Source organism: Pistacia vera, unplaced genomic scaffold (assembly GCF_008641045.1).
Source record: "Pistacia vera cultivar Batoury unplaced genomic scaffold, PisVer_v2 Contig300, whole genome shotgun sequence".
In the NCBI taxonomy this organism is placed as follows: Eukaryota; Viridiplantae; Streptophyta; class Magnoliopsida; order Sapindales; family Anacardiaceae; genus Pistacia; species Pistacia vera.
Genome location: NW_022196114.1, coordinates 506,216 through 524,619, shown reverse-complemented (window position 1 = coordinate 524,619; position 18,404 = coordinate 506,216). Strand labels below are relative to the sequence as shown.

Sequence of the window (18,404 nt, the reverse complement as noted above, 5' to 3'; positions counted from 1 at the left end):
ACGGTAGGGCAGGTTTTTGGATAATATGCCAAATGTTTGGGCCTACAGTCAATTTCTCAAAGCTGAGGGGGACGTAATTGGTTTGCTTCTGTTAAAAAATAAATAGCAGGAAGACAATTTGATAATGTTTACTAACTCATAATAGTATAAATTTAAACAATTCATTAACGATTGAAATATTTCTATTATTTTTGAAACCTTAAGGGAATTCATTAACGATAGAAATATTAAGCTATCCCAAAAGAGATTGAAGGATTATCTACCAAATATATTGTGACTAAATTTTTATTCAATTCATAAATAATCGGTCATTGTTCCATAGTTTTCCAGGGTATATTTATTATATAAATTGCATCGAATTTATGTTATTAAGAGTTACTAATCTAAATGTGGTAACTCAAAAATTGATTCATAACCTCTCCAATTGTGGCTGGATGACAAGCCATTTAGTCACTAGGATTAATTATATTCAGGACTCTTGTGTTCGAGTCTTAGGAGAGGCAATTATCGGGTTCACCCAAAAAATAAAAAAATTAATTCATAATTTATGAGAAAAATGATATATTTGAACCTATACCTTACTTGATATTTAGCTTCTACGCCTACAAATGAATCTCACAAACCTGATGTGATAGGTGATAATTGGTTTTTGATAAATTTTCTCACCTGATGAATTCAAATTAAATAAATTATCAGTTATCATGTCGAGTTTGTGAGATTCGTTTGTTAATATTGTAAATATTACAAGACCATTCTTTATTATTTTCTTTCTTTTGGCACTTTCTTTGGATGGTACACCTCTTACCTTTTCCCTTTAACAAATAATATTTTATAATATTTTTATTTAAACAAAAACTATATAAATCTTTTGGATGGATAATACTCTTTTACATTTAAAGTCAAATAAATGAAGTTATTCATTTAAATTATTCTTAGGAAGAGAAAAAAATTAATAATTGATAATCATATCCATCTACTAATTTTCTGATAAGTACTCTTGGGTAAAATGTTTTCGAGGAGGTATCCAAAAACAATTTTCAAATATACATATGGATATTTCCCCATAAATCATTTAAAATTTTTATTTTTCTCTTTGTTATGTCTGGGAATATAGGGCTGACGTGGCACCCAGTTAAGTGCGAAAGTTCAGATCTCGGGAAGAGTCTACTGCCATTTTGGCGCAGCTGCATCGTGTGATCATGGTTACAGCTTGCTTCCGTCAGAATAATGGGTGCATGTCAGGCCAGCAAGGAGTTTTGATGATCCCGCGTGTCCAACCCCTGCAGCAAATCACGTGAATTACTCTAAAAAAAGGATTTGCACGGATCATCCCACCAACTTACAGATTCAGTGATCATTACCTCAAGGCATCCCACTATAAAATGGGAGCTCCTCTCTTATTAAGGGATTCACATATTTTACTCTTGACAAAACTCTCTCTCTCTCTAGAAAAGACAATCTTTGATACCTTGTATCATCAGTGTAAAGTCAGTCGTCTAAAGCAACCTGACCATTATCATTAATAAAAACATCAGTGGACGTAAGATTTGCTTTCTTAGCATCCAAACCACTTTAAAACTCCTTTCTCACTGCATTTAGTGTCATTTTCCTTTCCATTCACGTGTGTCTTTTGGGCCAACCCAACATTTCACACGTACATTTCGTTGGTGTCAAAATCACGCATCAACAGTTTGGCGCTAGAAGGAGGGCCTGGTTTAGTGTTTATCATTCATCAGGAGAATCTCCAACCTACCGGTCCTACAGCAACAAATGACCCGCCAACCAGAACCTGAGCAAACCAACCAGGGGATTGAGGGGCTCCCTCAAGTTCAGGGGGACACCTCTTCTAGAAAACCTTCAGCCCCGCAAAATGCTGCAGGAGATATCCCGTCAAGTTCACAGCTTGACCATGTTATTAGAAGCTACCTGGAGAGGTTTGACAATACTCTCTAGACAGTCAACCGAAGGCTGGACTGTTTGGATCAAGGCGTGCCATCCAAGTCAGCTGCGGCGGTACAACTGCCAAAAATGCCTGCAAGTCGCTCGAAAGGGCGGCAAAGGGAAATAACCCGTGTCGCGAGCACTGCAGCGCGTAGACAAAAAGGTAAACAAGTGGCAAAAAGCAAGCCCACGGGCTCCAAAGGGCCAGCAAATTACGATCGCATCCCAAGTAGAATACCAGTCTCGTTGAGACTCAGTGAAAGGACACAGTCCGAGCTGTCCCATGCCACGTCGCAAGAGCACACCCATAAAAATGTTGGTCGGAGCGATTCTTATCACCACCAGTAAAACGATCCTGATCGTCACTGTGCGAGCGGGTCCCATACTTCGCGGGGTGGCTCTTACCACCTCGAAGATCGTGAAAATACCCTACACCTTTCATCGCCATCACATGCCTCTAGCCGGCGTGTGTCGAGAGTGGCCGAAACCGTCGGCCGAGGCGAAGAGGAACCTGACCTCCGGACTTTCTCCAACCGTAATCGCGAGGGTTGAACTCGCATGGGTGAAAGCAATCCCCAAGCGGCTCCATTGCCTCAAATTAAGGAGCCGCAGCGAGCTCGATCTAGCAAAATGTCGTTGTTTGGCAGTGTCTTTGGCCTCTCATGCCAAACGGTGGTTCAAGTCGCTCCCAGCGGGATCGATCAGTTAGTGGCCTCAGATGAGGGCGACGTTCCTAAGGCATTTTCAAGCAAATCGGAAGTTCTCGATGCCTTTGAGCTACCTTAGCAATATAAGGCAAGAAAGGGATGAATCCCTCCAGTCTTACATTGATCGTTTCCACAGAGAACTCAACAAGGTGGCTCATACTCCTGAAGAGTCTGTTCAGACTCTCATCATAGTCGAAGTCCGTCCACAGACCGACCTGTGGAAAGAATTATAGGCTGAGGATGATGTTTCCCTCACTGGATTCTATAATCTCGTATAGAAGTACCTCCGAATAAAAAATTCAATGACGGCACTCCGCTGTTGCGATCACGGCGCTTCGGGTAGTGCACCTGGTCAGCAGGATAGTAGAAGAGCTAATCGCAGGGGGGACCCAGACGATCAGCGAAGAGGGAAGAAACCTCGTTACGAGCCCAAAATGTCCTATGCCCCCGTCCCTCGTCGCGATCGCGACAGAAACCAATATACTCCATTAAACGCATCTGTATCGGCTATTCTCGATAAATCTGAGGAGGCCAGCTTGCTCGGAGAGCCCGAGCCCATGAGAACCCCAACGACAGCCAGAAATAATAAAAAATATTGTCGCTATCATCGGGACAATGGGCACCATATTGATGAATGCGAGCTCTCAAGCAGGCGATTGAAAACCTTATCAAACAAGGACATTTCAAGCAGTATATTGATGACTCTGCTCCCTTACAAAAGAAAAATCAGGGGGAGTCAAGTAAGAAACGCCGTGATCAGAAAGGAGTGTGCACCCTCAATTTAATTTTCGGGGGACCACACTTCGTGGGAAACTCACGAGATGCCCAAGAAAGGTATGCTCGTGAGGCACATCACGAGCCCATCAGAGCGATGAGGGTGGCGTAGCGACCATAGAAGGTTCGCCGGGAGGAGGAAATTTCCTTCTCTGAAAAAGATACGGCCCGACTGCATCATTCTCACAAAGATGCCCTTGTGATAACGCCCCTCACAGGGCCCCATAATGTCCAGAGGATGTTAGTGGATAACAGAAGTGCTGTGAACATCTTGTTCGCTTCAACTTTCGAAAGAATGAATTTGGACAAGGCAGACCCGAAACCTGCCTCGTTCCCTCTATATGGCTTCATAGGGGACCACCTGCTCCCCAAGGGCACAATCTCACTCCCAGTCACGTTGGGTGACTTCGACGAAGTGACCAAAGTAATTGAGTTCTTGGTAGTGGATTGCCCATCCGCCTTTAATGGAATTCTGGGGCGACCTCTGTTGAGACACTTCAAGGTGGTCACTTCGGTATACCATTTGAAAATGAAGTTCCCCACCCCAACGGGGATTGGGGAAGTTAGTGGGTCTCAGCTCGCAGCTCGGGACTGCTATGTGAAAGCAGTTCAAATGGCGTGCAAAGCCAAAGGCACCTCGCGCGGCAATCAGAATCAGACAATGGCGATCAGCCAGATAGAGCCACAGCCTGGCCCAGCCGAGGATAATATAGATCCTCGCGTTCAGGACTGCCCTTCCAGTAGGCCAGTTGAGGACCTAACTGAAGTACTGGTCGACCAGACCGAACCAAGCAGGGTGCTAAGGATCGGTAAAAATCTCAATCCCTAGCTCGCTACCGACCTGACCAGCTTCCTCAGGGAAAACATCGACGTGTTCGCATGGTCGCACGCAGATATCGTCGGGATCAGCTCGAATATTATTTGCCATGCATTAAACATCGATAGTGAAGCCAAGCTAGTTTGCCAAAAGAGGAGAGCGATGGACCCGGAGCGATATGCTGCCTTGAAGCTTGAGGTGGATAACCTCCTCCAAAATGGGTCCATCCGAGAAGTACTCTATCCGACCTGGGTTGTCAACCCAGTTCTAGTAAAGAAGCCTAACGGCAAATGGCGAACTTGCGTCGACTTCACCGACCTCAACAAGGTGTGTCTAAAGGATAGTTTCCCCCTGCCGAGAATTGACCAGCTCGTGGACGCCACCTCGGGGCACGAGCTGCTAAGTTTTATGGATGCGTACTCGGGATACAATCAAATTCTGATGTACGGGCCGGACGAAAAGCATACATCTTTTATTACAGATCGGGGATTGTACTGCTACAAAATTATGCCCTTCGGCCTCAAGAATGCTAATGCAACTTACCAGCAACTGGTTAACTGGATGTTCTCCGAACAGATAGGCAGATTAATGGAGGTCTATGTAGACGACATGCTGGTGAAGTCCCATGTCGACCCAGACCATGTAGCACATCTAGCTGAGATGTTCGGCATCCTCTGGCAGTACCGAATGAAGTTAAACCCCCTCAAATGTTCATTCGAAGTATCCTCGGGAAAATTCCTAGGGTACATGGTTAACCAGCTGGGAATTGAGATCAACCCCAAAAAAATCCAAGCTCTCCTCGATATGAAGAGCCCAACCAACAAAAAATAGGTTATGAGGCTGAATGGGCGTATAGCGGCACTAAGTCGCTTCATATCAAGGCTAACAGATCGCTGCTTGCCATTCTTCAATGTACTCAAGGCCAATAAGAAGTTCGAATGGACTCTCGAGTGCGAACATGCCTTCTAGAGAATAAAGGAACATCTCGGGAAGCCACCACTTCTATCCAAACCTCTCCCACAAGAGATCCTCCTTTTGTACTTGTCCGTCTCGCAGTTCGCGATCAGTGCAGCTCTGGTTCGGGAAGAGAATGGAATGCAATGGCCAGTATATTACATGAGCAAGCGTCTGTTGGATGCCAAGATGCGATATCCGAAAATGGAGCGATTAGCCTATGCCCTGCTGATCGCTTCTCGAAAGTTGCGACCTTACTTCCATGCCCATACAGTTCACGTATTGACTAATTACGCGCTCAGGTAGGTCCTTCAAAAACCAGAGGCATCGGGAAAATTGCTCAAATGGGCCATGGAACTCAGCCAGTTTGATCTCCATTACAAACCAAGAGTAGCTATTAAAGGGCAGGCTGTTACCGACTTCATCTCAGAGTTCTCACATCATCTAGCGAGTGAGTCGGAACATCCCAACGAAGTCATCCAGGAAATTGTTCAAAATCTCTCGACCTGGACCCTCTATGTCGATGGATCATCGAACAGAAAGAGGGCCGAAGCGGGCTTTCTCTTGTTGAGTCCCGAAGGGGCCCGCATTCATGGCATCCTCCGGCTCGGTTTCAAAGCAACTAATAATGAGACCGAGTATGAAGCTCTACTTGCTGGACTCAGGTTGGCCAAGGAAATTGGCACAACCGCGATTAGCGTTCATAGTGACTCCATGCTGGTCGTTAACCAAATTTTGGGAGAGCATCAAGCCAAGGAAGATAACATGATCAATAATCTGAAAAAAGCTAAGGCCGCACTCGAGCCGTTCAAGCACTTCGCAATCACTCAGATCCCTAGAGAAAACAATTCTGTGGCAGATGCCTTGGCGAGGATAGCCTCATCATTAGACTCGGATGCACCAGATAGCATTCTTGTTTGATTAATCGAAATCCCCAGTATCAGCCCAATCGAATAGGCCGTGAATGTAACGGGTTCGGACTCATGGATGACCCCCGTTACTCAGTATCTCAAGGATGAGATCTTGCCTAACGATAAGGTCGAGGCAAGGCTTCTGCGAACGAGATCTGCTCGCTACACCCTCATCGGAGACCAGCTTTATAGGCGAGGGTTTAGTGCCTCTCTCCTCCGATGTGTGACCAGCAAAGAAGCAGATTATATCATGCGGGAGATACATGAAGGGATCTGCGGTAATCACACCACTGCGTGATCTCTTGCGAACAAGGTTGTTCGTCAGGGATACTATTGGCCCCGAATCCAAGATGACGCCTACAACTTTGTGAAAAGTTGTGATAAGTGCCAACAGTTCGAGAATATACCACGAGCTCCTTCCCACGAACTGGTAACCATGACTAGCCCATAGCCTTTCTCCATGTGGGGGATTGATCTCATCGGTCCATGCTAGTCGGTAAAGGGGGAGTCAAATATGCCGTGGTCGTGGTAGATTACTTCACCAAATGGATGGAAGCCGAACCGCTAGCCGCGATCACGACCAGAAAGCTCAAGGACTTCGTTTTCAAGAATATTGTATGCCACTACGAAATTCCTCATACCCTCATCTTAGATAACGGGAAACAGTTCGACAATGGGGAATTCAAACAATTTTGTGACGAGCTGGGCATCCATAAAAAATTCGCCTCAGTAGCAAGGCCACAAGCAAATGGCCAAGTTGAAGCTGTCAACAAAACCATCAAGCACACTCTGAAGGCCAAACTTGGCGCAGCTAAGGGGAATTGGGCTGACAACCTCCTTGAAGTCCTATAGGCATACAGAACTATTCCAAGAACCTCCACCTCGAAAACACCTTTTTTGCTAGCATACGGATGCGAAGCGATGATCTTTGTAGAGGTGGGAACTGGTTCACTTTGAAGGGACTTGTATAAGGAGGTTGACAACGAAGCACTTATAAGAGCAAGCCTAGACCTTGTTGAAGAACACCGTAGCAAGGCTTCGCTAAGGATAGCAGCCTATCAGCAACGCGCGAAGAGATTCTTCGATTCAAAGGTCAGGCGAAGAGACTTCCAGGTCGGCGACCTTGTGCTAAAGGAAGTTTTCTCGGTACCAGAAAACCAAGTGTGGGAATGTTAGGACCGAACTGGGAAGGTTCATACCGCATCGACAAAGTGATAAGACCGGGGACTTATTTTCTCAAAAGGCTAAACGATTCCAAGGCACTCCGAGCTTGGAATGCTGAGCACCTTTGACCATACTATAAGTAATTCCGAACTCAGTTTTCCTTGTAAATTAACTTGCAATTTATGTAAATAATTTCCTTGTAAAGTGTCATTTTGTTCGCATGTAATCTTGTTCTGTGTGAATGTGTTATGTTATCACACTTGTTTCAGTAAATGTAAGCAATCAGAAAGTACTCATGTATAATAAAGCGAACAAAAATTGTAAAAGCAGAAATGTATTTCATTAATGTGGAGTACAACAGACAAAATGACATAACTATAAGCCCTAATCCGGCTCTTAGAGGGCTGACCTCGTTGTCGTAGGGCTGGTCGGTTGAGGGTTTATCCTAGGTGTGTCCTAAACCTCCTGCTCGGGAGGCCACCGCTTCATCATCCTCCCGCACCATGGACATAAGTGTATCTTGCCAGTCTTCCGGGAGGTCGGACAAGTCAAGTCGCAGATTCTTCGGTCGTAAGGCATAAATAGAGTCGATTGCCCATTCGGCAGCCTTCTCCTCGACCTCCGCTACCTGATCTTGCATCTCTTGTGTTAAGGAAGTAACTTTTCTTGACTTTCCTAAAGTTCAACTTCGAGAGCTTGCCTTTCCTTCTCGGAGGTGTTCCTCTCTTGCTCTGTTTGTAAGACCTGCAGAGAAGTCGCTTTGAGCTCCTGGTCCTTCTCCCCGGCCTTCTTGGAGAGTCTGGCTATGGTCCTTTGTAACTCCTTTACTTCCTCTCCATGCTTCTCGAGCTGGCTTTCTGGAAGTCCACTGTACGAAGAGCTGCGTCTCTTTCGTTCAGGTACCTGTTCGCTGACTCAGAAGACATGTTTCTCTCTATTTTGACAGCTTTCAGGCTTCACTTGAGCGTTACGTTCTCTTCCTTCAGGGCAACACCTCCCTTCACGGCTCCCAGTTGAATCTTTTCCATGGACATTCACATGGAAAGAAGAGCCTGCGAACAAAGAAAGAAAGAGTTAGCTAATCAAAAGAAGCTAAAGGAAGTCCTCATTGAGGACAGTTTGTTCACCTTGCTTAAGTGTTGGACCGATGTGGACATTAGGCCCACGTCGCTGGAACTTGTGAACTGCTCGAAAGATTCTGAGAGTCCGCATTCCAATAGGGCGTATACCACCGACTGTAGGTACTCTGGTAGGTTCCCCAGCGAGCCCAGCACTAGAGTATCCTTCTTTGCGGACTCAACAGTGGTCCTGTCGTCTATAGGTTCCTTGCCCGACCTACTCGTGTCTGGCCGCAACCTGTTTGATTGATCGCCCTTAGATTCGGTCTCTGGCTCTTCGACCTGAATCCATTTCCTCTTCTTCCACTGGGCCATTGTCTTCAGCCTCGGGCGAGCAGGCGACGACTGGAAGACCTTCGTGGTTTGCATTGGCATGTCCTCTGAAGGTTGCACTTAAGAAGTTTCAGAAGGTTGCGTCGGTTAGCCCGATGTTGCGCCTTCTGCCGGAGGAACGTTCAAAGCAGCTTAGGCCGCTTTGGCTTTCTTAGTCCGAGGGAAATTGAGCGGCCTTCGTCGCGGCTGTTCTGACTCCTTCGGAGGCATGGTCGCTGCATGCAAAGCATCATTAGCCAAAATATCACTTTACACGACTATAAAGGGACCAGTTAGCAGGACTTACTCAATGGAGGCTCTAACGACGAGTTTGCATTGAAGAAATCGTATTTCCACAAACTCGCGGTCGTCATGAGTTTCTTCGCATCGCGCTTGTCCTCGGGTAGGGATCCAAAATGCAGGATCATACTTCTATTGAAGAGCAGCCCTAGGTCGGTCGTCTTGTTAACTGTCATAAAGGAAACATGTCGTTGGAAAAGCATATTTCGAGTGCAATGAACTTGCCAAAAAAAAAAAAAAAAAAAAGGGAGCCTACTCGGTTCTTGGAACCTGCAATGGCCATCATAATGAAAGAAGAAAAACTTCGTTTCATAGGCCCCCGCGTTGCTCGAGTAGCTGTGTATCCCATCGGCGATAGTAAGTCGCCTGGACAAGTAGTAAGAGTCCTTGTCTTTGCTCTTTTTCAAATAATACGAGCAACCGACCTCCATCGCGATCAGCTTGCCCAACCTGTTCTCTTGGCACGCTATGTACATTACAACGGCAATGATGTAAGCGTTCAGAGTCAGCTGCATCGGTGCGACCTCGAAGTGGTTCAAAAGCGACCTGATGAAAGGGTGGAAGGGGATCAGTCCCCCACCCTTGATGATCTCCTCGGAGACCACTGCCAGACCACTTAGCGGGTACCGCGATGAGTGTGCCACGTCGAGAAAAGCATCCATCTCGATGCCATACTGCTTTATTACCCTCTCGAGCTCATCCTCAGTAAGAACCGAGAAGACCTCGATAGGGATGTTTGGAGCACCCTGTGGGGACAAACCAGTTCCCTGTTCGGATCTGGTTGTTGAGGGGTCTATTTTACTAGTCTGCAAAAGTGATAAGCAGAAAGGTCATTTAGCCGCCGTATGCTATTTGTACGATGATGTGGGAGGAAACAAACTCCCTAAATTCCAAAGGAAACCCTAACGACATGATTTGAGCCGCCATTCATGGCTCGAACCCAACCTAAGCATCTCGTCTTCGATAGGCTACTGGAAGACAGACGCCATTCAACCATGGAAGATAATGAAACAAAAACTGGGAAAAACTCTTACCTCTCGAAGTATGAGAATAGCTTCCGCTTCGAGTACTGGAAAAATGCTGGTTTGAAAGACAAAGGTTCCAAGTTTGCGAAAATCTTTTACTCTCTAAGAAAAAGGCTCTGGTGACATTGCCTGAGAACGACTCGAGGTTTTTATAGCGTATGAATCGGCGTTTCAATTTCTTGGAATCGAAACGATGTTTGGGCGGCAAAGGTTTCTCACCGTTGATCACGGCCACGTGTCGCGCATCAGCGGGGAAGAGTGAGCGTCACGACTGGATAAAGTCAAACCTTCATCTCTTCCGTTGAAAAGCTCAAACGACGACCATCTCTCTTCCTCAGAGCATTAATTGCGTCTCAAATCTACATTTAATGCTCTGATAAAGGGCGTCGTTCCAACATACAACGCATTTAATATCCTGATAAGGCGTATTGTGTCAGCGCACAACGCATTTAATGCATCTGGCTAGCACTTATAACGCATAGGGCACATCTGTCAGCGCAGGGACTGCTTCATTAAATGCACCCATATCAAAAGGACAACAAGTGACGTCTGACGAAATCAGGTCGTTCATCCCCTGCAAACAATGAACATGCGAGGTCGTTCTTGAAAAAGTGCCATCCCGACCTATTTTTAGACAGGTCAGAATTTCCAGAATTTTCGGAATTTCTAGAATCTCCAAGAATCAGCCAATTACGGCATGACTTGTAGTTTCCAAGGTTCGGTTCTCAAACCTTAAAAACTAAGGGACTTCTGTTATGCCTGGGAACATAGGGCTGACGTGGCGCCCAGTTAAGTGCAAAAGGTCAGATCTCGGGAAGAGTCTACTGCCATTCTGGTGCGGCTGCGTCATGTGATCATGGTTACAGCTTGCTTCCGTCAGAATAATGGGTGCACGTCAGGCCAACAAGGAGTTGTGATGATCCCGCGTGTCCAACCCCTGCAGCAAATCACGTGAATTACTCTAAAAGAAGGATTTGCACGGATCATCCCACCAACTTACAGATTCAGTGATCATTACCTCAAGGCATCCCACTATAAAATGGGAGCTCCTCTTTCATTAAGGGATTTGCACATTTTACTCTTGAAAAAACTCTCTCTCTCTCTAGAAAAGACAATCTTTGATACCTTGTATCATCAGTGTAAAGTCAGTCGTCTAAAGCGATCGGACCATTATCATTAATGAAAACATCAGTGGACGTAAGATTTGCTTCCTTAGCATCTGAACTACTTTAAAACTCCTTTCTCACTGCATTTACTGTCATTTTCCTTTCCATTCACGTGTGTCTTTTAGGCCAACCCAACATTTCACATGTGCGTTTCGTTGGTGTCAAAATCACACATCAACACTCTTAATCTCAATATCGTTTTCCACAAACACGCAGTAAAAATATTTTTTTCTCCAACAACCTTTTTTTTTTTTTTTTTTAAATTCCAAAAGCATTTTTATTCTATTAATATTTTTTTATTTTTTTGAAATGTATTATAACTTTTTGTTAATATTATATACAAAAAATAAAAATTATTTAAAAAAGTTTTTCCCAAACCTAACGGTCCATTAGTTTCCTTAGCGCTTAAGTGGTCTTCGGCGTGTAAAACGAGCAGTGGTTTCAAACGACGCCGTTTTGTCAGCCATATATTTCCTCCACGTCGACTGCTGAAAAGAAATTCCAAACACAATTTTGTTTTTTCCAAGGAAATCCACTACACTTCATTTTCCGGGAAACCAAACATCGCCAATTCCGGCCACCATGTGGGTGCAGATTCTCTGCGGTCTCGTACTTTACAAATTGTTCAAGCGAATCTTCTACGACGACGACGATTTGGACGTCGAAACCTCCGATTCTAATGCTATTTTCTCAGTGGCTAATAGGTTGAATTCATTACTTTTTGATGTATTATCGTAAAAATTCTACTTAATTAAGCTTAATTTTATAGATATTTTGGCTTCTTTGTTTGCTGAGACTGTGAGAAATGAAATTAAAGCTTGGCTTAACTGATCTCTTTTTTTCTTAATTAAATTTATTTGATTAGAAAGCTATTTATTTATTTATTAATTTGACTAATTTGTAGATTAGAAAAGCTTTACGGAGGAAAGGCATACGTGGGGCTCCGAATTCCGGATCCGGATACCGGTTCGCGACAGAATATTGATATTGTTCTTGTTACTAAAGGGTAAAGTTTTAATTTTTATTATTTATATTGTTGTTCAATTTCTTTTTTTGGCTGATTAATAGAAGAATTTTTATTCCTACCATAGATTCTAGTAGAATAAGCTTAAATTAATTACTTGTTTTTTATGTTCTCTGGTCTTGCTGACATATTGGTGGGACTGGGTTAATACTACAGGGCCAAATTTAGCAATGCAAAAACTCATAGTGAGATAGAAAGTCTCATGTGGGGACATAGATTCTTACACTTTAAATTCCATTCCTTTAACACATTAATGCATGAGTTAAATTTGTATCATAAGTTGACAGAAGGTCGCAGAATTCACTGTCAAGCGAATTCTCTGGAAGACAAAATTTTGTGAACTCCATATACTCGTGGTGCTGATTTTTAACTTATGCATTTAGAGTTTAGGAGTTGATTTAAAATAATAAAAAAGCGGATAATGAGTGTATAGTGAAATATGACTTGTGAATTGTGAATTTCAAGTTGTGGTAGCAAAATCCTAGTTTTTTTTCTCTATTTATTATATTTTATTTCTTTTTTCAACTTTCTTGGCGATATAATAATGCTTTATTACAGGGAGGCAGTGGTGGTTTCTGTGAAGAATTTGTCAGGAATTGTATCAATCAACAGAGATGGCAGCTGGGTTTTTGAAGGCGACCATCGGCACAGATCGAGGCAATATCCTGATCCTGTAAGTCATAGTTCTGTGTGTCTCTTCTATAGCGGCTTAATTAGGCATGCTTCTAGTATTGATAGTGCCACATTGCTACCCTTAAAATTCAATAACTGTTATCTGTTATGAAGTTATGACTATAAAATTTATTGATCCTTTTGTGTTGCAGTGTCTCTGTCTGTATTAACAGCGTAGCATTCTATATCTTATTCATATCTCGAACTTCATATTTGTGGGGCAATTTAACTTGTAACTATATTGTAATTGTTTGAATGATCTAAAGTATTATGTTGGTGTTTTTCATTTTTAGAAATTTGTTTCCATATGTTGTGAAATTAGTTGTATTTTGTTGTGTAGAGCTCCTTTATGGAACACTTGTTCTCAATTATTTCAGAAGATGTTTTGATTGAATTTTCAATTATTTCTTTTAATTTGGTTTTCTTCATCAGTCCTTAAGTCTCTGATATCTGTAGCTTTACGGAGGAATACACACTGATTTCGTTTTTTTCTCAATAATTTGATTTTCAGTAATTTCTATGTCTCAGGTTGCGGAAGCTAAAAAACAAGCTTCAATTCTTGAAGCATATCTTGAACAAAGGGGAGTTGCCCTGCCAGAAGGATATTTCTCGTACAAAGTGATACTTCCTAATCCAAAATTTAGGTATGTGTTTGTATCTTCATAATGGTGTGCCTAGGGATGCAGTTTAGTTTATTCTGCTGAACGTGGGGAGCTTTGATGTACTTTTCAGTTGCTTTAACTGATGAATGCATATTGCTTGATAACAGAATTACTGCTTTTTTATTGTCCTATGCTCTATTACTGTAATTATCATGAAATTTCTTAACCAAGAAATTTATTACTGTGGTATTGGTGATAAATGTACTGTGTTATTTGTATGTTCGAAGCAGTCTGAGACAGGCTGGTTTTTTTGGTAGAAAATTTCTTAGTGAAGCACTTGACCTAGCAGATTATTGTTCTGATAGTCAACATAAATATTTTGAGATGAGGAAAATTTTTATTGCCCATAAATAGTATTTGCTCTGAGAGAAAGATGAATGATTTTGACTATGACATTGAAAATATTTTCAGAAAAGAAAGTTGCAAAATTTGGAATCCATTTTGTTAGTTATGCCCTTAAGTGTGCTTATATTCTGAGGGTGAAGTACTGATTGTATCACACTTCGGTGTTAAAATATTTGTGGATAGTTCATTGATTAACTTATAAAATTTGGTTTTATTTTTCTAGCTCCATTTATTCAAGCAATTTTCCGCCCGAGGTGATTACCTTTGACCAGTGGACCCTATTGAAACCAGAACAAAAAAATATGCTTTCAGGCTGGATTAAGGGTGCCTTTCGTGGTGGAAAAAAAGAGATGCAGGAATCTATTCATCAGCAACTCAATTTCATTTTCTCCACAGCTCCAATCTGGGACAGGTTTTATTTTTTACTTTTTCTTTTTCCCTTTTTTTTTTCTGTACCTTGATATTCTGTGATTGTTTTGTTTGCATATTATTGTATTATATTTATGTCAATTAACTGTTTGGTGGATAACATGGGTACCAATCAAGAAAATCCTAGTTGAAAGATAGAGAAACCTGCAATCGAATCTTCTGCGTCATTTGTATATTAGTCTTGTATGTAACCAATGACACTCAATAGTAGAGACTAAAGCTCTTACAACAACAGTGATGAAAACAAGTTTGTGGTGATTACTTGTTAAAGTTATGATGACTAATTTTTTTTCCATGGATTTCTGGTCCACCTCCCTGAATNCTGTAGCTTTACGGAGGAATACACACTGATTTCGTTTTTTTCTCAATAATTTGATTTTCAGTAATTTCTATGTCTCAGGTTGCGGAAGCTAAAAAACAAGCTTCAATTCTTGAAGCATATCTTGAACAAAGGGGAGTTGCCCTGCCAGAAGGATATTTCTCGTACAAAGTGATACTTCCTAATCCAAAATTTAGGTATGTGTTTGTATCTTCATAATGGTGTGCCTAGGGATGCAGTTTAGTTTATTCTGCTGAAAGTGGGGAGCTTTGATGTACTTTTCAGTTGCTTTAACTGATGAATGCATATTACTTGATAACAGAATTACTGCTTTTTTATTGTCCTATGCTCTATTACTGTAATTATCATCAAATTTCTTAACCAAGAAATTTATTCCTGTGGTATTGGTGATAAATGTACTGTGTTATTTGTATGTTCGAAGCAGTCTGAGACAGGCTGGTTTTTTTGGTAGAAAATTTCTTAGTGAAGCACTTGACCTAGCAGATTATTGTTCTGATAGTCAACATAAATATTTTGAGATGAGGAAAATTTTTATTGCCCATAAATAGTATTTGCTCTGAGAGAAAGATGAATGATTTTGACTATGACATTGAAAATATTTTCAGAAAAGAAAGTTGCAAAATTTGGAATCCATTTTGTTAGTTATGCCCTTAAGTGTGCTTATATTCTGAGGGTGAAGTACTGATTGTATCACACTTCGGTGTTAAAATATTTGTGGATAGTTCATTGATTAACTTATAAAATTTGGTTTTATTTTTCTAGCTCCATTTATTCAAGCAATTTTCCGCCCGAGGTGATTACCTTTGACCAGTGGACCCTATTGAAACCAGAACAAAAAAGTATGCTTTCGGGCTGGATTAAGGGTGCCTTTCGTGGTGGAAAAAAAGAGATGCAGGAATCTATTCATCAGCAACTCAATTTCATTTTCTCCACAGCTCCAATCTGGGACAGGTTTTATTTTTTACTTTTTCTTTTTCCCTTTTTTTTTTCTGTACCTTGATATTCTGTGATTGTTTTGTTTGCATATTATTGTATTATATTTATGTCAATTAACTGTTTGGTGGATAACATGGGTACCAATCAAGAAAATCCTAGTTGAAAGATAGAGAAACCTGCAATCGAATCTTCTGCGTCATATGTATATTAGTCTTGTATGTAACCAGTGACACTGGATAGTAGAGACTAAAGCTCTTACAAAAACAGTGATGAAAAAAAGTTTGTGGTGATTACTTGTTAAAGTTATGATGACTAATTTTTTTTCCATGGATTTCTGGTCCACCTCCCTGAATTTTCTGATTCCTATAAAAAATAAAACAAAACTAGCAATAATTAACTTTCATACATAGAACTATCATCCTTGCTTCTGTTCTCACGGTGAAAGATGATTGTGATCTGATAAAATGGCCACGGTTTATTGTAGAAAATGTTGCTGGTGCTAGAAATTATCTCAAAGGTATGCAGACTCTGATGATGTAGGCAAAGTTTTTTTGGTGTAGATGTGTGGTCCATCTTTTTTCAAAGCAGAATTTGAAAAACCCATGTTCGTACTAAAATTGCATGTCAGCACATAGCTTTCATTTGGTAGGCTGCAACAGGCAAATTTAGGTTTTTAAAATGCTTAATTTGTTTATATTTCAATTTAATATATATATTTTTTTTACTTGTAATCTCTATATCAGGATTCAATGAACAAAGTTAATCTGTATTGTTTTTTGAAAATATATGTTAAGAGTCTCACACTCTTGCTTGACTTGGACAAGATCCTGTTTGGCATTGGTACCATGAGCAACATCAGAATCTAGAACGTTGACGATGCCCTTCACCTTTTAACTATTTTTGTTGATTGACTCCAATTTAAGTATATAGTGGTTGGTTTGAATAGCCGTAGGGTTTGGATTGTCCTTGGGCTTGTCACCTATGTTGGACATGTCCCATCCCACCAAGTTTATGGAACAGATAGTATAACATACTCAAATGATTGATTGTTCTTTGATTGAATTTTTTCCATCATTGATTTGATGTATTTTTTACATGTTTGCCACTTCAGGAAAAAAGATATAAATTTCCCTACTTATTTGCAGGTTGGAAGTTAAAGGTAATAAATATGTACTAGGTGAGTTTCTTGAATTTAAAGGGAAGCAAGAAGATACACAGGCATTGAGACCTATCAAAAGATCTAAAGTGAGCCGGTTGGTCATCCAAAAGACTAGTATGTTTGGATTAGGTATTCTCTCAATCATTTATGACGTTTCTCTTTTCTTCTACTTCCATTTGCATCATGGTTAAGGCTGGAGAGAGCTTGGGACTTTAAATCTCATGTTTAATCCATTCACCACAAATTTTACCAACTTCTGTCCCGTACTTTGACTTGGTATAAAATTATCCCTTCTAGCTATTAATGCTTTTTCATGTTATATATAGGAATTCTTATATGCTAACTATAATAAATTTCCTATTTGTCAATGAAATCAAAATTTATTCGGTGTCTAGAGAAGAAATTAGGTAAGTTTCATGATCTTATGATGCAAAATGCAAGTCATATTGTTGCCGCGAACAAAAGCCGAATAAAATGAATGTTTTGAATAACAATCAAGTACATGGCTTGGAGCCAGATTATTGTTTTGTTTCTTGACATGTAAGAGCTGGGTAAAAATGGTGGATTTTTATTATTTAAGGTTACCATATTATTTGCATTTCTCATAGAAGGCTTTTGAAGATGATCTAGCGGTGACAAATATCAATGTCCATGATGCTAAAATTGATCTAACTTTTGGCCATTTTGATCCAATAACTGCCTGACAATAAGAGTCCATAGTTCAGCCATCAGCTCTCTCACCTTCCAACCCTTGTGGGAAAAGAATACCTAACATACAGAGACACCGCAATCATGTTTATGCTTTTGTGCTTCTGTTTGCTCTTCTTATTCTTAAACTTCCTGTTCATGGCAATTGCAGCCCCTTCACGCCTCCAAGTTTTGTACTGTCCTCGTGATTATCGAAGTGAGGGTACATCAACTTCTTCGGAGTGGAAGGAAGTAACTGTGAGATCAAGTACTGAAGTTTTATTTCAGCCACAGGATTCTAACAAAGTCCGTAAATTCAAGCTATCTTCAATTCTCTCGATGCAACTGAGTGCCTAAAGATGCTTGTCTTGAATATGAAATCTTCATTGTCTGCTTTTCCAAAATTTAGTCGCCAATTTTCACTGTTGAATCTAAATCCTTGTTGATTCAATCAATGAGGTAATTGTTGATTTAGATATTTTGTAAATATTTATGTTGGAGATAGAACGAAAATTTATTTATCTCAACAGAAGAAAAGTGAAGATGAATCTTATCCTTATTGTTCTAGGTGTTTCTAAGATCCTTTTATTTCTTTGCATGGATGCACAGCTTCTCAATATTAGTATCAAGGACTCTTCTTATTATAGAAATAAAAAAATTGGAGAATCCAGGGCCCTTGGATTTTTTAATGAGATTTTCTCGAACTCACATTTGTAAGAGTTTAGCTTATGATTATCAGTCATTTGCTCAACATATATTTTAAACTGTTAATGTATCTGTTAGTGTATATTGCGATTGCGCATTATATTTTTATTCTTTTTGCTATAAAAATATGTTTCATCCAATGTTTTAATGCCTGATCGGTTCAACTGGTCGGATAGGAAACCAGAGCCTTCACTGAGCTGGTTACCCCCTAAAATTCATTTTTACATTTACTCTAGTTTGGACTGCGGTTGATCGG

General features: G+C 41.0%; 1 protein-coding gene across 1 annotated transcript; it reads left to right on the top strand.

Annotated features, from left to right (window-relative positions):
- The first annotated feature begins 11,704 nt into the window (after positions 1 to 11,704).
- On the top strand, positions 11,705 to 18,147 carry LOC116135544. Its single transcript, XM_031421256.1, has 7 exons — positions 11,705 to 11,893; positions 12,094 to 12,195; positions 12,772 to 12,886; positions 13,414 to 13,535; positions 15,439 to 15,612; positions 16,743 to 16,885; positions 17,616 to 18,147. Exons 1-7 carry the CDS (start codon positions 11,772 to 11,774, stop codon positions 17,798 to 17,800), a joined length of 963 nt encoding a protein of 320 aa, XP_031277116.1. The 5' UTR covers positions 11,705 to 11,771; the 3' UTR covers positions 17,801 to 18,147.
- Positions 18,148 to 18,404: the final 257 nt, after the last annotated feature.

What these genes read in the sequence shown, in the direction of transcription:
- LOC116135544 (XM_031421256.1), top strand. Translation starts at nt 11,772, where the DNA reads ATGTGGGTGCAGATTCTCTGCGGTCTCGTACTTTACAAATTGTTCAAG. An exon ending in AATCCAAAATTTAGGTATGT is followed by an intron (nt 13,536 to 15,438) that starts GTTTGTATCTTC and finishes CATTTATTCAAG; the next exon opens with CAATTTTCCGCCCGAGGTGA. An exon ending in GACTAGTATGTTTGGATTAG is followed by an intron (nt 16,886 to 17,615) that starts GTATTCTCTCAA and finishes TGGCAATTGCAG; the next exon opens with CCCCTTCACGCCTCCAAGTT.